Source organism: Gracilinanus agilis, chromosome 1 (assembly GCF_016433145.1).
Source record: "Gracilinanus agilis isolate LMUSP501 chromosome 1, AgileGrace, whole genome shotgun sequence".
Lineage (NCBI taxonomy): Eukaryota > Metazoa > Chordata > Mammalia > Didelphimorphia > Didelphidae > Gracilinanus > Gracilinanus agilis.
The window spans coordinates 737,198,376-737,226,072 of record NC_058130.1 but is presented as its reverse complement, the minus strand read 5'-3'; the positions used below and the strand labels follow the sequence as shown (position 1 = coordinate 737,226,072).

The 27,697-nt window shown below is 35.9% G+C and overlaps 1 protein-coding gene across 1 annotated transcript; it reads right to left on the bottom strand.

Moving 5' to 3' along the window:
* On the bottom strand, window positions 1-27,527 carry LOC123232288 (ceramide synthase 4-like). Its single transcript, XM_044658688.1, has 10 exons — window positions 27,427-27,527; window positions 23,514-23,631; window positions 21,702-21,817; window positions 21,421-21,478; window positions 19,721-19,771; window positions 11,325-11,417; window positions 10,527-10,655; window positions 1,237-1,343; window positions 571-721; window positions 1-90 (listed from the first exon to the last, which is right to left on the bottom strand). The coding sequence occupies exons 1-10, from the start codon at window positions 27,525-27,527 to the stop codon at window positions 1-3; spliced, it is 1,014 nt and encodes a 337-aa protein (XP_044514623.1).
* Window positions 27,528-27,697: the final 170 nt, after the last annotated feature.

The window sequence follows — 27,697 nt, the reverse complement described above, 5'->3', positions numbered from 1 at the left end:
TTAGAGGCTTTTGTTCCTTTCTCTTTCTGGTTTGGACTGCTCATCACTTGTGTCTTGTTCTTCTGAGTCACTCCTCATATCATTCTTCACCTGAAAATCAGAGGCCATGACAGGAAGTGAATCAGAAAGGAAGAAAGATGAACACAGGGAAATAACCAATCAAAGGGAAAAGAAAAAGATAGAGGAAAATGGAGAAAGACAGTAAAAGAGAAAAGAGAAAGGAAAAACAAAGGAGATTACAAACAGAAAAGAGAGACACACAGATAAGGAGAGAATAAAAAACTGGCAGAGGAGAAGGGGAACAGAAAGTCATGGAAAAAAGACATGGAAAGAGGAGAAAGACAGATGACAACAGATGGAGATGGATAGAGAAAAGGAGAGAAAGGAAGTGGAAAGAGAGAAAGAAAGACAAGGACTCTTGGTGAATGAAGCCTTCCTCCTTTTCTGCCAGGACTGTCTGGATAAGTATTAGTATTAGAGGGAGTTGCTTAAGTAGTCACTAAGAGAACAGGAAGCTCTCCAAGCTATATAAGGATTAGGAGCCAAGACTAGGGCCAGTTTTGTACATACCTTATCGCCCACAACAAATGAATAGACCATAGTGAGAATGAGATAGGACCAGAAGACATGGAGTCCCTGCAGGATTATCGAAAAGATAATCATTACATAATATCCAAAGAAGGGCTTTAACGTGTAATGATACAAGGTAGTATTGATGATTCTGCAGGAGAGAAAGGAAATTAGGTCACATTGGAGACTTTTCAGACGATCTTTGGTCACTAGCAACATACGCCCCCATGGATAGAGGAAAAGCATTAATCCTGAGCAATCCCCATCCCAATTTCCTCATACATGGAAGGCTTCCTCAGCTCATTTTTTAAAAAAACCCTTACCTTCCATCTTAGAATCAATGCTATGTATTGGTTCCAAGACAGAAGAGTGGTAAGGGCTAGGCAATGAGGAAGTGAGTTTCCCAGGGTTACACAGCTGGGAAGTGAGTTTCCCAGGGTTATACAGCTGGGAAGTGTCTGAGGTCAGATTTGAACCTGGGACCTCCTATCTCTTGGTCTGGCTCTCAATCCTTGAGCTACCCAGATGCCCCACCCCTCATTTCACTTTTTGAAGGGCAGCTTTTGGCAACAGAAGGTCTTATAAGAGGAAAACTTTGGGGCCTAGGTTTCTTAGGGCTCACAACCATTGTCCACAACCCTCACTGACTCCTAGGAAGAGGCTCACTTGGTTGGAAAGAGAATAAGCCGGTTAAAAATGAACACCACAGAAAAGATGATGAAGAGTATTTCACTTGTATTTTCCCACCGTGCATAATGGAACATCTTATTGGCCTGGGAGGGAAGAAGAAAGAATATCTTATAATCATATAATTTCAGAGTTCAGAGAAGCCTTATTTAGTCTAATGCTTACTTGATCAGGAATCTCTCTTATAATTCCTTGATAAATTATCATTCAAATTCTATTTGAAGACCTCCAATAATGGGAATATTGCTACTTCTAAGAGGCTACCCATTCTGCTTACATATAGCTCTGCCCTTTAGATCAGAATCCAAGTTTTTTTTTTTTCCAGATCAGCCTAACGCTGCTTATTTTTTTTGTCTCTTCTCACTTCCTCCACCTCCATTATTCCTAATACTTTCCTCTTGGAAAAATAAGGTGATCAATTGACAATTTTTACTTTGGGCCAGGCATTAACTTGGTGCTGGAAATACATTCGAAATTAAAAATTGACCATTCCCTCAATATAACCGATTCTAACTTGGGGATAAAACATGTATCTGTATATAAGACACAGATACAAGATGATTTTGGTAAGATAGCACTATCTTTGGAAAATACAGAAAGGCTTCCTTTATAAACTGTCACTTTAAGGGAGTACTAAAAGAAACTAGTAATTATGAAAGATTCATAGAAGAGGAAGAGGCAAGATGGCAGAATGGAAGCATGGAAAAGTTGAACCTCTTTATGAATCCTCTCCAATCAAATTTAAAATAATGCTTCAAAATTAATACTGGAATGGGAGAACCTACAAAGTGTAGAGAACCATAAATGAACAGTTTAATCTGTAAATCCTATCAGATCCAGCTATGATTATAACTAATTGATGACTCCTTTCATTATTAAAAGTTTTCCTGTGTAATAAATCATTTTAATTTAAAGAAAAGGGGGAAATATGTGGGAAGCCAATAAGAGAACAGATAAAAATCTGAGACTCCTCTTTTGACCCCTTTTGTGATCCTTGTGATTTCTTGTTGAAAAGTATTGTGGCCTTATTGAAAAGCTTTAAGTTCCTAGCAAACCTGAATTTAAGAGGTTAACATTCTTCCCCTTTGGCCAGGAATGCAGCTGCCTGGTATGGCCAAGGCCAAAACCTTAGCAGGGGCAATTCAACCCTGAGAAAATATTCTCTGACTTGGCTTTCTGATAAGAACCCAGTCAAAATTCAGCCTTGGCCTTGTTCTATCTATTCTGAAGCCAATGAGACCTTTTGTGTTTTGATATGACATAATTTGTAACTTCTGCGCATCTGTGAAGTTTCAGGGAGAGGTTCTTTTGTGTGAAATGAGTCTTGAAATATATATAATAAACTCCATGCTCCTGGAGACAGAGCTGGAAGCATGAGCTAAAAGATCTTCAGTGTCCGTTGCTTCCTTATCAAGTAAGCCATCCTTATCAGATTATCGGAGATGATAGATAGATCTCAAGAACAAGGGAATGGGGTGAGACAATTTTCCTGCAGAAAAGAACTTGGAAGGAAGGCAGAGAGGATCTGTTTCACTTGTGTGAGAAGGGAGCACAAGCTGCAGCAAGGCTACACTAAGAAGCACCAGTGCAAGTCAACAACAAGCCCCACCTACTGCTTGAGGTTTTGAACTGAGATTCAAGCCAACTTTGAGACTTTGTCTAAGCCAACTGAAAAGCACCATCATGTTTACTCTGTGAAGTTGTGATTCCTAGTGCAAGCCTACAACAAGGTCCCAAACCCAAGCACAAGGCAGTCTGCAGTGTACCTGGCCTGTGCAAGTCCTGAGTCACTGCCCAAACTCATGGTGAGGTCCTGAACACCAGAAAAAGTTAGCTCACAGTGTGCCTTGCCCTACAATATCAAGGAGAGAATGAATCAGTAGTGGGGGGCGGGCAGCTTCCAGAACTCTCATCCCAAAGATCATCATACCACTTTGGAAGAACCAAAACTTGTAGACATCCAGAACTATATCTGAGGGGAGGAGCAAAGAAAAACCAAGGTTTAAGAGTGTTTCTCTACCCTAAAAACAAAGCCCACCTTTAGGATATAAATAAAAGTAAAAAAAGCTTGGAAAATGAGCTAACATAAGAAAAACCACCTAACCATAGAATATTATTATGGAGACAAGGAAGAGTAAGGAACAAACTTGGAAAGGGATAATGAACTCAAAGTAGCTACAAGCGAAGCTTCAAAGAAAAATGGAAATTGGTCTTAGATCCTGAAGAAGCTCAAAAATGATTTCAAAAATCAAGTAAGAGAAGAATAGGAAAAAAGGGGAAAAGAAATGAAAGTGATTCAAGAAAATCAATAACTTAGAAGATATCCAAAAATACTGAAGAAAATAATACTTTTAAAAGCAGATTTGGCCAGATGGAAAAAAGAAGTACAAAAATCCAATGCAGAAAAGAATTACTTAAAAATTAGAATTGGCCAAATGGAAAAGGAGGTTTGAAAGCTAGTTTTGGGCAAATGGAAACGAATGACTTCATGAGACACTAAGAAACAATAAAATGAAATAAACAAATGAAAAAATAGCAGAAAATATGAAATATCTAACTGGAAAAACAATTGACCTAGAAAATAGGTCTGGGGAGAGATAATTTAAGAATGATTAGACCAACTGAAAGTCAAGTCAAAAAGCAAACCCTAGACATCATATTATAAGAAATTGTCAAAGAAAACTGCTCTGATATTCTAATACAAGAGGGTAAAATAGAAATGTAAAGAATCCACCGATCACTTCCTTAAATAAATATCCAAATGAAAACTTGCAGGAATATAATAGTCAAATTCCCAAAATCCTAGGCCAAGGAGAAAATACTCCAAACAGCCAGAATGAAACAATTCAAATATCATTGAGCCCATCAGGGTTACACAGGACTTAGCAGCTTCTACATTAAGGGATCAGAGGGCTTGGAATATGATATTCCAGAAGACAAAGGAATGAGATTTACAACCAATAATCACCTACCCAGGGAAAACTGAGTATATTCTTTTAGGGGGGAAAATGGTCATTTAATGAAATAAAAGATTCCAGGTATTCCTGGTGAAAAGACCAGATCTGAACAGAAAATCTCATGTTCAAATAAAAGACCCAGGAGAAGCACAAAAAAGTAAACAAGAAAGAGAATATTTAAGGGATTTGATAAGGTCAAATTATTTATACTCCTGTATGAGAAGATGATACTTATAACTCCTAAAAATATAATCATTATTAGGGTAGTTAGAAGTACACACAGACAGAGGGTGCAGGATAAGTTGACTAGGATGACATGATATAAAAATATATCAAGGGGGTGAAAAAGAGGATTGCACTGAGAGAAGAGATAAGGGAAAGGTAGAATGGGGTAAATTACCTGAAGTGACATGAAAAAAAACACACTATTATAGTGGAGGGGATTATAAGGGTGGTGACAGGCAATGTTTAAACCTTACTCTCATTGGAATTGGCTCAGAGACAGAATAACAATCATACTCAGTTGGTTATAGAAACCTATCTACTGTATAAAGAAACAGGAGGGGAATAAAAATAGGGAGAGATAATAGAAAAGAGAATGAAATTGGGGAGATTGTGGTTAAAGCAAACACTTGTGAGGAAAGATAGAGTGAAAGGAAAGAGAAAGAGCAGGATTAAAAAGGGGAAAATAAGATGGATAGGAATATACACTTAGTAATCATAACAGTGAATGTGAAAAGGATGAACTTTCCCATAAAACAGAAGTGTAAAAGCAGAGTGGAATAAAAACCAGAATCAATACATTGTGTTATTTACAAGGAAAACATTTGAAGCACATAAAGTAAAGGTAAGGGACTAGAGTAGAAACATTATGTTTCAGCTAAAGTAAAAAAAAAAGGCAGAAATGGCAATCATGATCTCAGACAAAGCAAAAGCAATCTTATTAAAAAAGATAAGAAAGGAAATTACATCTTGATAAAGGGCACCATAGATAATGATGTAATATCAGTTCTAAACAAATGCTCCAGTTTTGTAAGGGAGAAATTAAATGAGATACAAGATGAAATAGGCAGTAAAACTATACTGGTAGGGGACCTCAACTTTCCCTTCTAAGAACTGACTGTGGGACTAAAACCCTACTTTCCCCAAACCCTACTGAAACTAACAGTACCCCCTCCCAGCACCTACCCAATCAGAAAATGCCCCAACAAAACCTGGCAGAACACTAGGATTTCCTGTCAGGCCTGGAAAAATGACCTCTCACATGACTAACCATCAGCCCTGGAAACTTCCTCAACCCATGAGACTGAGACTCTCAGCCCCTCTCAGGGCCATCCAATAAGATTGGTCCAGGTAGTCCACCTTGAGCAATAGAGGCAACACAGATTATCTTATCCCTACAAGAGGCTACATCCATCTCCATTCAAATGGAGACTCAGCAGCCATCTTTGCTGGTGCTGATCTACATCCTCTCTACTCCTTTCCCACCATTCCCTTCCCCATACTCAGAGGGCTCTCCACAGCCACTTCTCTTGGCATTGGACTGTTCCTTATTGCTGTTTCTTCCTTTCCCCCATCCCAGGATCCCACAGCTACCTCTACTGGCACCAGGATTTTCCCCTTGCCCCTCCTTTCCTCTAATAAAGCTTTGCTATACCAACAACTCACTCTAGTCTCATTAGTTTTGGGTCAGATCCCTGTCAGTCAGACTGACAAGAACTAGATAAGCCTAACCAAAAAATAAACAAGAAGATAAGGAGGTGAATGGAATTTTAGCAGTTAGATTTAATAGTTTTTTTTTGGAGAAAATTTTATGGAATAGAAAGGAATGTACCCTATCAATGGTACATAGCACTTATACAAAAACTGACCATGTATTAGAACATAAAAACTTTATGGTCAAATGCAGAATAGCAGGAATAATAAATGCATCATTTTCAGATCATAATGCAAAAAAATCACAATTGACAAGGGGCCATAGATAAAATAAAAATGAATTGAACACTAAATAATCTAATTCTAAAAAAGGGGTGAATAAAAGAAAAATCATAGAAACAATCAATAATTTTATTAAAGAGAAAGATAACAATGAAATAGCATATAAAAATTTATGAGATACAGTCAAAGCAGTACTTAGGGGAAAATTTATATCTCTAAACACTTATATCATTAAAACAGAGAAAAAGCAGATTTGAGCATGCAACTAAAAAAATTAGAAAAAGAGCAAATTAAAAATCCCTAATTAAAGATAAAATTAGAAATGCTGAAAATCAAAGGAGAAATTAATAAAATTGGAAGTGAGAAAACCATTTAATTAATAAATAAGACTAGAAAAGAGTTTTTATGAAAAATGAATAAAATAGGTAGAGCATCAGTTAATTTGATTAATAAAAAGAAAGATGAAAATCTAATCACCAGTATCAAAAATGAAAAAGGTGAATTCAACCACCAAATGAAGAGGAAATTAAAACAATTATGGCCCAATTATGTGTCAATAAATATGACAGTCTAAGTGAAATGGATAAGTATTTACAAAAATATAAATTGTCCAGATTTAACAAAAGAGTAAACAGAATGCTTAAATAATTTCATCTCAGAAAAAAGGAAGTGAAAAAAAATCCCCAGGACCAGACAGAGTCACAAGTGAATTCTACTGAATATTTAAAGAACAATACCATAGAAATGATTTGGGAAAACAGGCAAAGAGGAATTCCATCAAATTCCTTTTATCATACAAATATGGTGCTGATACCTAAGCCAGAAAGAGCAGAAACAGAGAAAGAAAATTATGGAACTATTTCTTTAATGGACCTAAAAGTATGCTATAATTTTAAATAGATTACTTACAAGGATATTGCAGTAATATGTTACAAAGATCATTCATTATGACCAGTTCAGATTTATACTAGGGATGTAGGACTAATTCAATATTAGGAAAACTATCATCATAATTGCTTATATTAATGCCCAAACTACCAAATCACATGATTATCTCTATAGATGCAGAAAAAAGCTTTTTGACAAAATACAATACCTATTCCTATTAATATATGGTAGAAAAAGAAGACTGTATATATTTTCAAATTTTGTTGTTATAAAAAATATCCATAAAGGCAAATAGCACCTGAGACTGTAATTTGACTTAGTGATAATTTCAAACTTCAAAAGGTAGAAGAACTAACAAATGAGAATTGTGTTCTGGATCTGATTCTTATTAACAGAGAGGAACTAGATGGGATGGGAGAAGTGATGGGACCTTTTGGAGAAGATGACCACCACATCCTAGATTTTATGAAAAAGAAAAAAATGGCATAGTCTGACATTTCAGAGGATTCAGAAGAGGGCTTAGATCCAACAGACTAAAATTTTTTCAGTAAGTTTTCCCAAGAGAGATAGGAAATGCTCAGGAATTAAATTCTGAGACAAAAGGAAATAGCTGAGTTGAAGAGAAAAAATGGGATCTAAAGGGAATGATGTAGAAGGTAATTCAGATTTTAAAAAGAAATATGCAGAAGATGGAAGTGAGGCCAGAACTTGAATATAAAAATATACAAAATTCTCTAAAAAAAATAGCATCAGGAAAGCTAAAGAATGAACTGAACCTATCTAGGGAAATTAAGAATAACCAAAAGGGTTATAATAACATAAAGATGTTGAGAGATAAAAAAAAGACTCACTGAACGGCTGGGACCTCTTAGAATGGATGGGTCAATCACTGGCAACAGATAGAGAGTAGAACTGCTTGATTTTTATTGTATTTGTTTCCTCTGCAAAAATGAATGACTTTTCACCAAAAAAAAAATGATAGAATAGAAATGACAAGGAAAACAAAAATCACAAGAAGTTGATATCCAAGATATGTAATGAACTTGTAAGAGCATTGTTTTCATGCTCTTGATGAATACAAGTCATTTGGTCCAAAACTACTACATCATCAAGTTCTGAAAAAACTGGTAGATGTGACTTGTCAGTGATATTTGAAAGATCATGGAAAAATAGGATATAAGTCACAAGACGAGAAAAGGGCAGGATCTTCCCTTTTTTTAATAAGGGAAGAGAATAGACATTGCAAACTATAGGGCAGTGAGCTTGAATCCTATTCCTAGGAAATTTTTAAAAAGGATTGTTAGCAAGATAGTTCATGAACATGTATAATCTGATGATGAAAAGAGGTGGCACATCAAATGCAAGTGATGGCAGACTAGGATTACTGACTAGGTAGATATTGGGAACACTATGGATAATTTATCTAGATGTTTCCCATGAAGTACCATATTCCCATGGATAAGATGGGAGACAGATGAAAAAAATAATGTAATCAGATGGATGACAGAATTAGGAATCAAAGAAGTATCAATAGCTAGGGCATTGGACTGTATCTAATAAAATAAAATTCCATAGGATGGAATAAATATGAAGCCTTGCATTTGGGTACAGAAACATCAATTTCATACGTGGGTAGACAGTGGTTGTTCTGAAAAGAATTTAGAGGTTTTAGTGGACTGGAAATTCAACATGAGCCAGCAGTATGATTTGGTAGCTAAAAATGTAATGTGGCCTCCCATAGGAGGGGCCTAGCCTCCAGGAGCAAGGAGGTAATAGTCCCAATCTACTCCACCTTTATCAGGCCACAACTAGAACATTGTGTTCAATTCTGAGCACAGTGTGGAAAAAAGGCAACCAGGACAGTAGAGGGCATTGTGTTCATGACATATGAAGATTGAAGGAACTGGCATTTTTAGCCTGTGGTAAAGAAGAGTCAGGGGCAACATAATAGCTCTGTTCAAGTATTTGAAGGGCTGTCATGTGGAGGATAGGTTAGACTTGTTCTCTCTGTTCCCAGGTGGTTGAGTAATGAACAATGAACTGAAGTTGTAGAGAGAGAAATTTAGGTTTGATGTCAGGTAAACTTCCTAACAACAGTTAATTCCTAACAGAACTGTCTCAAAGTGGAATGGGCTGCCTCTTGAGTTGGTGAATTGTCCTCTTTCAAGATCTTCAAGCAGAAGTTGGACAACCACTTGTTAATATGTTATAACAAAGCTCCCTTCACAGATGCATTAGACTAGATGGCCTCTGAATATCCCTTACTACTCTAAATTCTGTGATTCTGATATTCATTGCAAAGGTATGGAGAAAAGAAATGTGGTGCTACATTTGAATAAAGAATGATTGAAAAAACATTTATGAAGCACTTAATATATGCAAAGCACTGTGCTAACCACTCAACTGTAAGCCAGAGAGAAAAGTCCAGTGACCCTTAGGATGCAGAAAGGAAACAGAGAGACACTGATGCATCTTTAATCTTGTGATGTTGGACTTTTTGAACAGCAAGGGTGACAATTTTGCTACATTCCAGTGTACAGAGGGGAATAATGTCCAACAAGACTAGAAAGGGAGATTAGTGTTGGGTTGTGACATCTTGAATTGCCAAAACAGAAGAGTCTTTATTTGATCCTGGACATTATAGGGAGCCACTGGAGTTTGTTGTGTAGGTCAAATTTTCACTTTAGGAAAATTTATTAATAAGTTGTATTGAGGATGGATTGGAAAGGATAAGAATGAGGCAATTAAAATTTATTTTTAAGAGTGAGGCAATTAAAAGTCTATTCTCCCATGTCTCAGACTTTCAAATACTTGATATCAGCTACTTTGTCTTACCTATTTCAAATGGCAAATTTTCTCTTCTCCAAGTCAAATAGTCCCAATTCCTTCAATTGATTGTTGTTTGGCTTAGACTTCAGTCCTTTACTTCTTCTGATTATCCTCCTCTAGAATCTTTCCAGTCTTTCTCTTTCTCTTTCTCTCTCTCTCTCTCCTCTCTCTCATTTTATATATATAGTCAGTTCTTCAAATGGATACCTCACTTCTGATATTCATATCTAATAATGATGATGATGATGATAGTATTTATATTGTGTTTTCTATGTGCCAGAAACTGCTAAGTACTTTAAAAATATTATCTTATTTGATCTTCACTACAACCTGGGGAGGGAGGTGCTATTAGTTACATTTTATAGTTTAGGAAACAGAGGCAAGCAGAAGTTAGGTGACTTGCTCAAGGTCACTCAGGTAGTTGTGTCTGAGTTTAGTTTTAAACTTAGATCTTCCTGACTCCATGTCCAAGACTATATCCATTATGCTGCCTAGCTGCCCTGTCCCTTCCAAAATGTGTATTTAAATGTGTATGCAATACTAAGACATGCTCTGTGACCTTTGGAACTGTAGTCTTTGTACATAAGGGTTCTCAGAGGCTCAGGTTGATCTCAATTGCATTCACCTTGACAGGAGAAGAAAGGATGGTTTACTCACCTCCAATAAGATGTCAGTTATGTCATGTAGTAACAGTGTCAGGGCACCAATGTGCACAAAGTTGCAACAATAGGAGAAGAACAACAAGGTAATGACGATAAAGTGGTGGATGATGTGTTCCATGGTGTCCTGGGAAGTGGAAGGCAACCATCACATTAGAACCTCTAGGACTTCTCTGGGTTTGAAGTTTGCCTGGCCTTTGATCAAGATTAGACTTGATCTATGTTTAGTTAACAAAGCAGCACACCCCAATTCCATCTAGCTTCAGTGGTATCCTCTAGGGGAGGTCTAGGTCTGTCAAGGGGAGGCAGAGTCACACTAATGAGATAGAAGCAGAAGATTTAAAGTCAGGATACATATGACATCAGCAGGAGATGGAGGTAGAGGTTGTAGAAAAACAATATAATAGGAGAGATAGAAACTAGATCTGATATTAACCCGGTGACACAAGTTTCAGAGGATATATGCTGATTGTGGAGTTAAACTTAATTTGACACTTAAGATCCTGCTCTCTCTTCTAGCCCTCCTCAATCCCACATTTTGCCTAGCAAAGCACAATAGCTTAGTAGACTCACCAGGGCTACCCTTGCTTTTATGGGAGGAGGCCCTGTGTATGTCCCAATGATTGGTTTTTAGAGCCATGGCCAAGCTTAACACTTTCCCATGAGGACAGGGATTGGAATAGTCAATTCCAATAATTTTTTTACTTTACTCCTTTACTTTACTCCCGTTCTCTCCTTTCATCTAGCTGATGGGTATAGGGATTTTCCCTAAAGCCTGGGTTCTAATCACACTCACCTTCCTCTTCACATCAAAGGGCAGAGTGAGCAGCAAAGAGTGGTAGAAGCTCATCTCCAACAAGTACCAGCAATATATACCAATCTTCAGAGGCTTAGGGTTAAATCACCATGTGGTCAAATGATGTTGCTATCCAACATATCACAAACCAAACTAAACAAACCAACACTCAAACAAAAAGCTATAAATTTTAAAGGGAGAGAGAAACTGATCAGGGACTTGGGTTCCATGAGACCAAGGACCCTCTCATGTACCTTTTCTTTTCACAACCATTTGGACCCCAAAATCAGACACTTACAATTAGTCAGTTCATACCGGACTAAAATATTTTTCTTTTTCTAATGAGATTACTGAACTTGTAAATTGGGGGAATGTTGTATATGTAATTTATCCAAGTTTTAGCAAAGCATTTGACAGCATTATTGATGCTGTTTACTTTTTTCTGGACATACAGACATTTTAGTCACTTTATGTGGAGAATTTTAAATTGCTTTCAACAATGGTTTACTGAATCACAACTCTACCAACAATGCAGTAGTATCTGTACATTTGTACAACCCTTTCAATATTGACTATTCCCATCTTTTGTAATCTTAGCCAGTTTTATGGGTATGAGGTAAATCTTTAGGGCCTTTTTCATTTGCATTCATCTTGTTATTAGTGATTTGAAAACATGTGTGATCATGTTGTTTTCTTGCTAAAAAAAAAAGTGGCTCATCAATGCCTCTAGGATAAAATATAGATTATTTAGCTTGGCATTTAAAACATTTAAAGTCCTTCACAATATTATATGGAGTTTTATTTTCTAGACTTATTTCACTTTGTCTCCACCCACTAAGCTGTATTTTAAATTACAGTTAAATGTACCTACCAGATGATTCTTGAACTCTATTTCAACTCTTGGTCAATGTCAGGAAAAACTCCATAATAATTAGTATTAACAAAATGTAGAATGATCTCCCTTTTCAGTGAAATTCTTTTTTTTTAATTTATTTTTTTCCTCAGTTACATGTAAAAACAATTTTTAACCTTTTTTAAAAAATTGGGCCAAGTTCTCCCCTTCCTTTTCTCCTTGCTCCCTAAGACAATAAGCAATCTGATAGAGATATTACATGTGTAGTAATGTAAAACAGTTTTCCAAATGAGTCATTTTGTGGAAGAAAAAATGAGGAAAGAATCTGAAGTATAGTATGTTTTAGTCTTCATTCAGAATCCTTCAGTTCTTTCTCTGAAGGCAGCATTTTCATCATGAGTCCTTGGGAATTATCTTGGATCATTGTATTGCTAAGAATAGATAAGATATTAATATTTTTTCATCATACAATATTGCTATTATCAAGTTTACCAAATATGATATCTTCTTGGCTCTACTCACTTTACTTTGTATCAGCTCATGTAGCTCTTTCTAAATTTTTCTTTTCCAAAGTTATCCTGCTCATAATTTCTTATAGTACAATAGTATTCCATTACAATCATATGGCAGAACTTGTATGCTATTCCCAAACTGATGGAAACCCTTTAATTTCCTATTATTTGCTATTATAATGAAATCAGCTATAAATAATTTAGAACAAATAGGACCTTGTCTTTTATTATTTCTTTGGGATATAAAGTAAGTAGTGTATTTTTGAACCAATAGGTATGATTTTATGGCTTTGGATATAATTTAAATTGCCCTCTAGAATGGTTGATCAGTTCACAATTCTATCAACAGTGCATTAGTGTCCCAAGTTTTCTACAACCCCTCTGATATTTGTAATTTTCCTTTTCTGTCATATTAACTAATTTGATAGATGTGATATAGTACCTAAGAATTGTTTTAAAGTGCATTTCTCTAATCAAGATTTAGATAAATTTTTATGTGACTATGGATAGCCTTGATTTCTTTATCTGAAACTTACTTATTCATATCCTCTGACCATTATCAATTGGGGAATGATTTGCATTCTTATTAATCTCACCCAATTATCTATATACTTAAGAAATAAGATATTAGGTGTAAATTTTTTCCAAATAAGAGAGTCAGAAGAAAAATTAGGGGAAAATGAGAACAATCCTGGAAAACCATGAAGAAAAGTATTAATAGCTTGGTAAAAGAAGCATAAAAAATGGGAGGGATATAAAAAAATTTGCTGAAATAAACAACTATAGAATTAACCAAAGGAAAAAGGAGATGTAAAGTTCAATGAAGAAAATAGTCCTTAAAAAGTAGAACTAGCCAAATAAAAAAGGAGATATATAATCTCACTGAAGAAAATAATTCATTAAAAATTAGAATTAGGTAAGTGGAAACTAAAGACTTTATGAGGCTTCAAAAACAATCAAACAAAATCAAAAGTATGAAAAATGAGAAAATGTGAAATTTCTCATTGGAAAAACAACTTATATGGAAAATAGATTGAGGAGAGATAACTTAAGAATTATTAGACTGGGGGCAGCTGGGTAGCTCAGTGGAGTGAGAGTCAGGCCTAGAGACAGGAGGTCCTAGGTTCAAACCTGGCCTCAGCCACTTCCCAGCTATGTGACCCTGGGCAAGTCACTTGACCCCCATTGCCCACCCTTACCAATCTTCCACCTATGAGACAATACACCGAAGTACAAGGGTTAAAAAAAAAAAAAAAGAATTATTAGACTGCCAGAGAGCCAGAAGCAACCCCTCTATCCAACCAAAAAACAACAACAAACCTTGACATTGAACTTCAAGAGATTATCAAGGAAAACTTTCCTTATAGTCTAGAATTAGCAGGTAAAATAGAAATGGAAAGAATCCATTGATCTCCTACTGAAAGGGATCTCCAAAGGATGACTTTCAGGAATATTATAGTCAAATTTCAGAGCTTCCAGACCAAAGAAAAAATACTTCTAGTAGCTGGAAAGAAAAATTCAGATATCATGGAGTCACAATTAGGACTATGTAGAATTTAGTAGCTTCTACATTAAAGGATCAGAGGGCTTGGTATAAGATATTCTCTAAGGAAAAGGAACTAGAATTACAACCAATGAAAAGAAAACCCTCCAAAGGGTCAGGAAGGGTTGGACACGACTAATAAAACTGAATAACAACAACAAAAAAACCAAATTAACCATCATAGCCTTGAGTGAGAATAGGATGAACTCATCTATTAAACTGGAAGAGGACAGCAGAATAGACTAGAAATCAGAATCTAACAGGATGCTGTTTACAAGGAATACAACTGAAATACACACTAATATTTTAGCAGAGTTAAAATAACATTCTCAAGGAACAATATTGTGCTTCAAGTGAACAAAACAAGCAATCATGACTTCAGACACTGCAATAGATAAAACAAAAAAGGAGAATTACATTATGCTTAAAAGCACCACATAATATAAATGCATAAACAAAAAAGTTTATTGAATTGAAAGGAAAAATAGGTAGTAAAAGTATAATAGTGAGGGCACTTCAATTTCAGACCTAGACAAAGCTGACAAAGATATAAGGAAAGTTTAAAACTTGAATAGAATTTTATAAAAGTTAGATATGACAAAACTCTGGTAATTACTGCATGAGTAAAAAGGAGGGTACATATTCTCAAATGATGTTTGCACCTTTGTAAAAAATGGTTTTAGGGCACAAAAATTACACAAATGTGGAAGAGCAGGAATGTTAAACACATCTTTTACTGAGCACAATGCAATAAAATTATTCAGGAAGAACCTTTGAAGAAAGGATTAAAATTAATAAGACTGATTCCTAAATAATTGTTGGGTCAAAGAACAAATTATAGTAACAATAGAAAATTTATCAGAGAAAATAATAAGACAACATAATCAGCACTCATGGGATTCAGTTAAAACAGTCCTTAGGAGAAAATGTGAAATTTAAAATGATTTCCTCAACAAAAGATATAAAGAACATATTAGGCATAAACCACAGACAGGATAACTGCCCCCCCCCCAAGTAAAAATGTCTCAACTAAATATTGATAAAATAGAGTGAAGACCATTTAAAAAATGGAGTTGGTTTGGTGTGGGAATTGAGAAAATAAATAAGATTTTGTTTCATGAATACTGACTCTTTTGTGCTACCGTAGGTATTATTTTCTCTCTTATTGTTTTTATGCAAATCATCAATGGCAAACTAGATGGTATAAGCCATTTATTTTTTCATAAATGCAGGTGGGTATAATTAATCAGTATCTCTCAATTTTGGGAAGAGAAAGACCGAAATTTACATGCTTCTTCTTAACTTGACCAAAACTCACTCTTCTCTCCCTACAGAGAAAGCCCTTAATCTATTCTCTAATTAAAAATCAGATTACCTAATTTCCTAGCCTATTTTTTTCTTATAATTAGTGGGTCTATTTGCCTAGTTGATTTTAATACATAAAAATCTGTCCCACTCTGTAATCAGAGTTTTAGGATTGACTAGGATTTCATTGACTCATTTATGATGCCTGTTTTGTTATTTCTTCAGTTATTATTAATTATTTGCTATAATATCAAAGTAGAAAATCTGAATATCAAAGAAGATACTAACATCAATAAATTAATAAGTAAAACTGGAAATATTTTTTGAAAAAAATTAATATGACAGATATAAAATTAACTGCTCTGATTTTTTTGAAAGTCAAGTTATATAAATAATGAATGAGAACAACGTATAACATTTGAAGAGGAAATAAAGGAATTTTTGCCCAAATATATGTCAAACCTGATCATTTCAATGCAATCAATGAATATTTACACAAATACAAGGCATGCTAATTATCAAAACAGAAAAATGATTCCAACAACTGAATATCAGAAACATGAACAAACCATAAATTAATTACTAAAAAAATACCATATGACCAGTGGGATTTATAAGTACTCTATCAAACACTCAAAGAACAATTTCAATATTATATGAACTGTTTTCAAAAATAGGAATACAGGTAATCCTTCCAAACTCTATGATAAAAATATGGTCTTGGTACTTCAGCAAGGAAGAGCAATTAGAGAAAGCAAAGTATTGAATACAATATTAGGAAAGATATTATTACATTAGATGAAAAAGATTTAAAAACACTAAGATGAGAAATATAATTAAAAACCTCAAACTTCCACTTCTTAGCTTGCAAAAAGTCAAAGGTGATAAAAAATGAATAGTTGATGTTGGAGGGGCTGTGAGAAGAGCCATACTAACACATTATTGGTGGAATTGTGAACTGAGAGGAACATTCTGGAAAACAGTTTGGAATTATGCTAAAAAATGGATTAAAATGTCATCCCCTTTGACCTGGAGATTACAGTATTAGGTATACACCCTCAAGGAGGTCACTGACAAAAAGAAAGCCTCCATATATACAAAAATACTTATAGGAGCACTTTTCATGATAGCAAAGTATTGTAAACAAAGAAGTCCATTATTTGGTAAACATCTAAACAAGGTATAATACATGAAGATCATGGAGTAGTAATGTATCCTATGAAACATTCATGACAAATATGGAGAAACATGGAAAGACTTAAAGGAATTAACTCACAATGAAAAAAACAGTCAGGAAGACAACATATACAATGATTGTAACAATGTAAATGGGAAAAATAACCTCTGTGACATCATTGAAACTGTGTTGTAAAAGAATAAAGAACAAACTTCAAAGAAGAAATATGAGAAAACACTCCTGCTTCTTTGTAGAAGTGACTGAGTGGACAGTTAAGAAGAATTCAGTGGTGAGGAATAGTGCATAAATTATCCTATACTTAATGTGTTGACTGGTTTTTCTGTATATTTTTACTTCCCTCTTTTAAAAGATTCTTTGTTATAGAGATGGCACTCTAGGAGAGGGACACAGGAAGATATCTAGGCGAGGTGAAAGCAGAAGATATCAATAAAATGATATATTATAAAAAGAAAAATATTATATATTATGACCTAGTTGAACATTTACCAAAAATGCAGGGGTCAGCTCAATAATAGTGAAATACAAACAACAGAACATAGTAATAACAAAAATAATAAAAAGCACATTATTATGTCACTAGATCCAGGAAAAATCTTTTTGTCACATCTACCATTTTCTTTTAAAAACATTATAAATAAAGGAATATATAAATTTTTCCTTAACATGCAAGTAATATCTACCTAAAATGTAACATTAACTTTATGTGTTATGGAGAAAGGTTAGAGGCCTTTTGGATAAGATCAGATAGCAAAATTAAGATGTCCATTATCGCTGATATTATTTTAGTAATACTAGCTATAGAAATAGAACAGGAAAAAAAATTGAATGAGTAAGAATAGGCAAAGAAGAAACAAGAACTCAAATGAGTCAACTAAAATTATTTTAAAATAATCAGGAAAAGTACAGAATACAAAATAAATCTACATAAACCACCAGCTTTTCAGTATATTACCAACAAAACAAACAAAAAAAGAGATAGATAAATTCTATACAAAGTGACTCAAAATATAAAATATTTTTATGTATCTACTGAGATATATGCATGAAATATATCTAAAGAATTATAAAAGTCGTTCAGGCATGCCTCTCTGTCTAGCGACCCTAGCTATTATTGCTAGTAAAGAATGAGCCTCTTCTTGCATATTGCATTGTCAGTGTGATTCTTCCTCCAGCCATGGACCTGGGTTAGGACTCAAGATGACCCAATTCGTATTAGACATTCTCACTCCCCATGAAGTTACCGCCAGTACAGAAGATCCCAGTGTTCAGATGGAGAAAGATCAGTTCTATCTGAAGTGAATACAAAGACTGACCTTGTGCCACCACTTCCTGTGACTCCGTCTTCAGATTCACAGTGTTTTAGTGGTTCTACTTCCTATCAGATTAGAATTGGGTCTAAAGACAGCCTAATACAAGAAAAACCTCAGATATCTACAAGCAACTTGGACGAGAAATACAGCACAAAGACAATAAAGACCATACAAACATCCCACTTTAAAAAAAAAAAAGAATTATAAAAGCATTTTATAGAAATGCACCTAAATGAGTATAGAAACATTAATTTGTCAAGAGGCAGGATATATCAATATAATAAAAATGACTTAAATTAATTGATTTATTCAGTGCCAAACCAATTAGGCTATGAAAGCATTACTTTATAGAGCTAAGAAATAATAACATACATATAAGTGAAAAAAGGGTAAAACATCTTAAGGAAAATAAATAAAAAGTGGAAGGGGACCTAACTGAACCAGATGTCAAATGATACAACAAAGGAATAATCATCAAAACTAAGTGTTTTGGGTTGAAAAATAATTTAATCAGTGGAACAGATTAGGTATGTAACATTTAGAAGCAAATAAACATTGTAGCACAGTGTTTAATAAACTCTAAGACTTCAGCTCTGGGGCTCACTCACTATTTTACAAAGGCTTCTCAGAAAACAGAAGTAAAATCTGGCAGAAATTAAGTATAGACCAATATCTCATACCATATACTAAGATAAGTTCCAAGTGGATGCATGACTTAGATATAAAAGGTCACACGAGAAAACAAAATAAAGGAGCAAGAAAGAAAATACTTTTTATCACTAGGCATAGGTGAAGAATTCACAGCCAAGGAAGGATAGAGAGAATCAGAGATGATAATATGGGCAATTTTGATGATATAACACAGAAATTTATATAAAGAAAACAAATGTAGTTAAAATTAGATAGGAAAACAGTTAATAGAGAAAAATTTGACAGCAATTTTCAGTAATAATGGTCTCATATATCCAAGATAAATAAAGATCTGCTTCAAGGAAGCAAGAGAGTGCAATATTTGAAATCAGGAAAACCTAAGTACAAATCTTTCCTCAGATACTTACTAGTTGTATGAACTTGAGGGAGTTACTTAACTTGTGTCTGGCTCAGTTTCCCCATCAGCAAAATTAAGATAATAATAGAACCTACCTTACAGGAATACATACATTGTAATACATAGAAAAACATGCATAGTTTCCCACAAAGATTAAATCATATATAAATATTATCATTCTTATAAAAACAAGAAACATTTTCTAAAAGACAATTGTTTAAAGCTATGAACAAGCAGTTTTCAAAGAAAGATATCTAATTTGTCCACAACTATTTGGAAAAATGTTTAAATTTAAATGCTTAAAAATCACAAATAATTAGAGAAATGCAAATTAAAATAACTCAGCTTGCACTTCATACTCATCAGATTGGCAAAGACAAGAACAAAAATGATCCTTATTGGAAGCTTTGGAAGAACACATACCAATGCACTAGTCCAGTCATTCTTGAAAGCAATTTGGAATTATTGCAACTAAATCATTAAATACTTTGATCCACTGATACAACTACTAGGCTTATAACTGAAAGGTCAAAGAAAGAGGGAAAAGACTTCTATGTATAGCCTCAGTTTCTAAGATGTATTTTGGTGGATAACTCTGATCCCCACCCTAGTCCTATGCTTGCTTACCTGGTTGAGGTATCCCTCAAAGCATGTTGTGGGTTCCCAAAACCATGTCTCCTGAGCGAAACAAAGGACAGGTTAAAGGGGGAAAAATCCTCAGTAAGGCCATTCTTCACAGGCAACAGCTATTCCTATTAATTCCCCAGAGAATTATAATCACTAATGGGAATTATCCCATTCCCATTTTATAGCATTCATTATTCTGGCTTCATCTTCTCCCTCTTCTTTATGTCAAGACACACAATTAGAATCAAACCTGTGAGGCAAAGCCTTATGTAAAAAGTGAAACTTTTACCCTATTCTTGTTCTTGTTTATTCCTCTTTTTGGCCCATCAACACCTGAATCCTCTTTTGTTTTTAACATAATCTTGGGCACAGGAGGGACTAGGGTGATCTGCCAAACTAGGAAATCATCAAATAGGATACTGGCCAAATTGTCAACCTTCCAAGTCATTGTTGTTGTTTTTTTGTCCTTTGTTTTTAAAGAGGACCAGAGCTGACATCATGAGATGATATCTTGACTTGCATTTGAATTGGATTTAAGAGAATCAGAGTTGCACAAAGTTATCAGCCTTGTTCTGACCTCCAGAGAAGTCAAAGTCCAGTGGCAAGACAAAAGTCAGAACAACTAGTGATGACCTGGGATGTGTTGAATGATTTTGGTGATTTCACTGTCTGACTTCATGACTGTTGGAACAAATTATTCTCACCTGGGTTGTCCAAAAAGGACTAGCATCTCTGTGTGAAGGCTTGCTAAGCCCTTTTCAGAGCTTTCACTTTTGGTGTGCACTTATCATCCATATCTGACTTGTGGCTCCTGGGAGTGGTAGCATGCATAGCAGCCATGCCCCAGTAAAACTTCCAACAGGGCTAACCCACAGGCTTCGAATCTGTTTGTGACTTAAAGGGATATTTACTGGAATCATATGAAGACCTTCCAAATGGTACACATAAATCTGGGTACCCAACAAAGAACCTGAGTTTCCCTATTTTCTGAGTCCTAGGTTAGTTATTAGCCTGTTCACCCACTTAGAGAACAATGTGGGGTGAACAGAAATGAAAAGGTGGAAATGGCCCAAGGAAGATAATCAGTAAAATTGCTGATGTAGGAAGGGATCATAAAGGGATAAAGGTAGTGGGGGAAAGTGAGGATAGATAAGAAGGGAGTGAAGAGAGGAATGAAGGGACAGGGATAGTGATAAAGAAGATGGAGATCAAGAGGACTGAGGAGACAGAAGAATATAGAAAAGGCAGGGGATGGGATGGAGAGGAAGGAGAGGGCTAAAGGGGATGGTTAGAGAGGGCGAGAAAGTAGAAGGAGGGAGATGAAGAGTTTTGGCACTTGGGAATTTAAGAGGTACATGATAAATATGGGAACTGGATCAAAGAGAATAGGGATGGAGTAGATGAGAGCAGAAGGAAGGAGAGAGGATGATGATCAGGGATAAAAGTAGAATTTTGGGATCTGGTTAATATGGGAATTGTTTTGCTGGACAAAGCTGTTTTTTTGTCATGAGGTTTGGTAAAGGGGAGAAAGAAAATAAATGCTTGTTAATTGTAAAAAATACTAAAGAAATATAATAATTGACTAAGTAGAGTGGAAAGAGTCAGAGGGATAATGAGGATTTGAAGATGAGAATAGCAAAGATGAAAGGACAGAGTGGGATAGAGAGTCTTATGGTGAGGATGGAACAGGATATACTCACATTGTAGAGGATGAAGAAGCCACCAAAGAAAGAAGAAAAATGAAATAAAAATCTCCAACTGAAAATACAAAAACAAGGGTGAGAAGGGTAAAAGAGGGTCAGGACGTTGAAATGTTCTTATTATTATGGGGGGTTGATTGACAAACAAATGAGGCTCCTCCTTTCCCAGTGAAGTCTGATCCCAAAGCTCCTTGACTCTAACCTGCTCTCTCCTCCCTGTCTGCTCCCTCACTTCCCCCATCCTGGGGCCAGTCCTTCATCATTCCCCATCCTGAGCTTACCTGGATTCACAGAACTTTCTCAAATTTGGCTGTTCTTGCTTCCTTCGACAGCGAAACCAGCATTGAGCCTGTCTCACAGAAAGGCCACATTGACTGGCCAGAAGACTCAACTGAGCCTGGGGAACAAGGGAAAGGGGAGACCTTAATCTCAGCGACAATGGGAGAACATGCCCTCTTCCCTTGGTTTGTTTAGGTCTCCTCCTCGAGAAGTGCTTAGCCTTCCCCCAGGTACCACAGTCTGGTAAGGAACATATTTCAGTCCAGAAAGCTTGAGCCTAGTGTCCATGGGCAGAGGCCAGGAAGCCACCTCTCTGTCTGTCCCCAGACCAATGCATTGGGCAGGTCCTTTAGTCAAAGCATTCCTTAAGTCACATACCAATTCCTGCCAGAGTCTTGTTGATATTGAGGAGACAAAGAAGAGGTTCATGTTGGGCCTTTCTTTCTGAAAGAACCAAACTTGGCAGGAACATTAGACTTCAGTTCAATTCAGAAAATATTATATGCCTTCTATGTGCCAAGTATGGTGCAAAACCAAAAAACAAATATTCTCTTTTTTCAAGAGCTTGCTTTCTACTAGGAAATATGTATGATAAAAATATTCAAAATACAAGCAAAATAAACATGAAGTAATTTGTGGAAAACACAAATTATGGGGAAATCAGAAAAGCCATGTTGTAGGAGGTGACCTTAGAGTTAAGAGTTCCAAGAGGTGTGAGTGAACATGGAGAGCATTCAGTAAACATCATCTGGCCTGTGTACTGCCATTCTCCCAGTCATCCACCCAAACTCAAAACCTTAGAATCATCCACGACTTCTTTCTTGAACTCATTCCACAAATCCAGTCTCCTGCCAAGTCTAGTTTTTAACTTTCAAAACATCACTCATCTAAGTCTTCTCTCCACTGTTGCAGCTACCCACCACCTTTGTGTGGGTCCTCATTCAATTAAGCACCCACTAAGCCAGTTAAGTTGGCCCAGGGAGAGTTGGAGTGAGAGTGATATGTAATGACTATTGAAAAGACAACATGGAGTCAGATCATGAAGGATATGAAATACCAAAACGTTTCCATTTGATTCTTAGAGTTAATAGGGAATCATTAGTACTTCTCCAGTAAGGGAATGACAAGGTCAGATCTCAGTTATAAACTATTGGCTTGGCAGCTATGCAGTGGACAGGTGATAGATGGGAAGGGGAGGCAAGGAGATCAATCTGGAACAATAATGAAGACAAAATATAATGAGGGGACAAGGGGAGGAATGCAAGAGATGCTTGAGGTGGATGAAATAAAGATTTGGCAGCTGATTGAATATGGTGGTGAGAGTGAAGAATTGAGGCTGACTTTTAATGAGCAAACATATCCACAGAAATGGAATGTCAGATCTGCAAATGGCCTTAGAAATCATGAGGTTCAGTCCCCCAATTTTTTAAAAGCCCTTACCTTCTGTATTGGTTTTAGGCAGAAGACTGGAAATGGGTAGGCAGTGGAGATTAAGTGACTTGCCCAGGGACACACAGGTAGAAAGTGTCTGAGGTAAGAATTGAGCCCGGGGCCTCTCATCTCTGGCTTTCATGGCACTTAACTCGTTGAGTCACCTAGCTGCCTCCCTCTCTCCTCCCCCTTATCCCCCCCTCCCAGTTTTTCAGATGAGAAAATTCGCTCTTGGGAGAAGAAGATGGCTATTGTAGATTGCCAATTCTATCCAATGTCAACTCGACAGAGATTGATCCTCCCAGAGGAGATGATAGCATAAGGAGTCTGTTTCTGAGCCAGGCCTTCACACAGAATTCTTTCCATACCTGGAGTCTGCTCACCTCTTTGGGATTCCAACTCTGAGTCTGAAAAAAGGACTCCAGGATGGGGTTGGGGGCAGCCTTTAATCTAATGTGATCACGAACACCCATGACTTTGCTCAGATATACACCAATGGTCCTGTGAGGGAAGAAAGAGATGAGTAGTCAAAAATCCATGACCCAGAAGCCATGTCTACCCTGCTTTTCACACCAACTATGATTCAGAACTCTCTTCTCTCCCTTTTCCATTATCCCTAGCCATTTGGGAACTCCCTTAGCTAAATCTTGCCCACTAACTGGCCTAAAAGAACTAACTTGGCACAGTCTGAGAGAGATGGAGAGTGGGGAGGATGTATGGAAGCTACATGAAGGGACATGACAGCTCATATAGGATACTGAACTTGGGCAAAAAGAAATCCATCACTCTATTTATGGTGAGGGGGCCTTTGGACTATCAAGAAGTGGATAGGAGCTTCACTGAAAATGACTCTCTGATCAGAAATGTCCCTTGAAAAGTTGGGCTACAGTCAAAGGGCAAATATTCTCCTCCTCTCAAATCCAGCAGGCATTATGCCTGTTGCATAAAAAGTCCCATTCTTGGTGCTGGGATGGTGGAAATATAGGCTTTAGATAAGACATTATTTTTATCCTCAGAGAGTTTGTAGTTTATTGTGTGGTGATACCTGCACAGATATCCATAATATCACAAGATAAATGCATCAGAGAACTTGAAAAATAAAAGGACACTTTCAGATAGGTGAGGTCATCACCAATAGAGGAAGGGAGAAGAAGAAGATCAGCAAAGGTTTTCTGGAAGAAATGATATTAGACTTGGGTTTTGAGAGGTGGAGAGAATTCAAATCACCTGACTTGTTAGGACTTATTTTTTCCAAGAAAATGAGGGGTTGGATTAAGATAAATGCTTATGGAGGTGGGGGGGGGTGGGAAAACCAAAGGATCTAGATTAGTATCAAGTTAGTATAAGCAAAACTAAGCAGAAAGGCACAATGCTGCCTAATGAAGAAAATGAAAATCAATATTAAAGAAATAAATGGAGTAATCGATATGATATGTAATACTTTTAACATTAAATGAGAAAACATCAGTTATTTCCAATATCCAAGATAAGTAAAGAATTAGTGCAAAAATATGCAATAAAGAATAATTTGCCAATTCCTAGGGAAGGGAGAATAGTCCAGATATAAGGAATATAGAAAGGGCATAGAAGTGACAGGATATAGGAATGTTTGTGAGTAGAAATGTATGTGAGAGAGGAGGAAGGAGGCCCACAGGATCATCTAGTTGAAGCAGCTAGGTAGCAGAGTGGATAGAACTTGGAGTCAGGAAGAGCTGAGTTCAAATCTTATCTCAGATACTTACTATGATCCCAGATAAGTTATTTGACTTCTGCTGCCTCAATTTTCTTAACTGAAAAATGAGGATAATAATAATATCTACCTTGTAGAGTTGCTGTGAAGCTCATATAATTGTAGAATGCTTAGCACAGTACCTGTCACATAGTAAGCAATACAAAAATTCTAGCAATGATGATGATGATGATGCTAGAATATAGAGTACTGAAAGAAAGTAAAGATATAAGTATCCCTTTTATTTCCAATGAACTGGTAATGTTGCATTATATTTTTATGCCACAATTCCACAGAATTATTGTGAGCAAAGTATCTTTTCAACCTAGCTAGCTTCTTTAAGTTATTACCTGGTATAAAAAGTGTGCATGCCTTTGACCCAGAGATACCATACCCCCTAAAAAATCAAAGAAAAAGGATTCATATGTACAAAAATATTTATAGTAGCTCTTTTCTATGCTGGCCAAGAACTAGAAACTGAGGGACTACATATCAATAAAGGAATGGCTGAAGGAATCATGGTCTGTGAATTTAAAAGAATATCATTGTGCCTCAAAAAATGATGACAGGTTCAGTTTCAGAGAAACCTGGGAAGAGTTGTATAAACTGATGTAGACAGAAGTTAACAGAACCTGGAGAACAATGTAAAATATAACAACACTGTAAAAATGAGCAACTTGAAAGACTTAAGAATTCTTATCAAGGAAATGATCAGCCATGGTTCCAGAGGGCTGATGATGTAGTATGTTTCCCACCCCTAATAGAGAGGAAATGGACTCAATTCAATGAAACACATTTTTGACATGACCAAGAAGGGAATATGTATTGCTTGACTATGCATATTTCTTACAAGGGCTTTGTTTATCTTCTTTGGGGTGGGGTGAGAGGGAGAGAAAATTGCTTATTCATTGAAAAAATTTTAATTTGAAAATATAAAATAAACAACATGGTTCAGTGGAAAAAACAATGAAACTGAAGTCAGGGGCCTAGGGTTACATCCTTAGTTTTGTTTTTTGTGTTTTACATTGGGCCAATCACTTCACTTTTTGGAGTTCAGGCACCCCAAAATGAGGAATTGTACAAAAATAAATGCTTACTGAGGTTGGGGTGGAAGAACCAGTGGAGTTAGATCAGCATCATGTTAGTATGAGGAAAACTAAGCAGAAAGAAAATGAAAATCAATATAAAAGATATAAATGGAGGAAAAGATATTAACATTAAATGAGAAAATGTCAGTTATCTCTGATAACAATCTAATATCCAAGATAAGTGGAAAACTAATGCAAAATATGTGATAAAGAATAATTTACCAATATCTAAATGGTTGAAGGACATAAATAGATAATTCTCAGAAATGTTTGGTCAACAGTGATTAACATCATTAGCATTTGAGAAATGCTTTGCCTTTTAAAAGAAGAATTTGCTATAAAAAAGCTATATGAAAGATTGATAGGAATGAGAAATGCAAGTCAAAATATCTCTGAAGTTTCATTTTAAACCCATCAAGTTGGCAAAGATAACCAAAGATGGAAGGAGTCCACTTTGAAGGGCCTGTGGAAAGACAGATATACTGATACAATGTTGGCAAATCTATGAATTCATTAAAGTGTTGGGAAAAACTATTGAGATTTGAGTAGGAAAAATCATTAGCTGTTCACACTTCTTTACCCACACATCCCAGTGCAAGTTATATGTTCCTATGAGCTTCAAAGCGGAAAAAAGATCTCATAGAAAACAAAATATTCATTGTATTTTTTTAGTAGAAAAAAATTGGAAGCATAATTATCCCTCAGTGATTGAGAATATGACAATTTGGGATATGTGAACATGTGTTACATCTTGTCCCCTTTTCGCTTCCCCCAAATGTAAGCTTTTGAAGACAAAGATTTTTTCCTCCTTTGTATCCCAAGTGACCAGTACAAGGTCTGGCACTTAGTAGGAATGAATGAATGAAAAAAATTTGTTAAGTAATTATGTACCTTAGCACTGGGGATACAAATAGAGAAGTAAGCCAATTCCCATTCCCATTCCAATGGGATGGACAACATATAATGAAGGTTTCATTTGCAAGTCACATGGTCCTTGGGTGCAGCAATAAAGCAGATGGTAGGTGTGTAATAAATCCTTGATTGATCCATATCATTTCAATATGCTATAGGTAATAACAAATGTGAGGAATTCAGAGAAACTTGAGAAGACACCTACAAACTGATACAGACAGAAGGAAGAACTAGGAAATTATTAAAATAATCTCTGTTAAAAGAACACTAGTAAGAACCTAAATGCCACATAATAGCAATAATCTGTTTTATCCTCAGAAGGATACCTGCCTCTGCTCTCCTTGGAGAAGTGGGGAGGAAGCTAAGGTTGTAGAATACTAGTTATATTTGCTGTGAGACATGGCCTCTGCATTTGTTTTTTTGTTACAAGGGAAGGTTCAAGTTGGGAGCGGGGTTGTAGGAAGGAGTATAATATGATAAGCAGTGACTTCTGTAGTAATAAAAAGCATCAATAAAACTTAAATTTTGAAAGGGAAAAACAGACAGAAAAGCTCATGATTGACTCACCTCTGAAAGCTAAACCGGATGATCACTAAGATGAATGCCAAGGGAATGGTTGCCAGGAGGTCTTTGGGGTGAGGGTATGTGACCCCATTGGAATCCTTCATATCAGTCCATGTGTATCCAGAAGGAAACCAGTACTCATCCTTCCAGAACCATTGGTACAGGTTGGACAGCGTCCTGGGGGCAAAAGGGCAAGAATTTTACTGGGAATATTTAAAGAGACTGAGGGTGGGGCAAAACCATCTGGTTAAAAATTCTGGTTAACAGAAAGTTA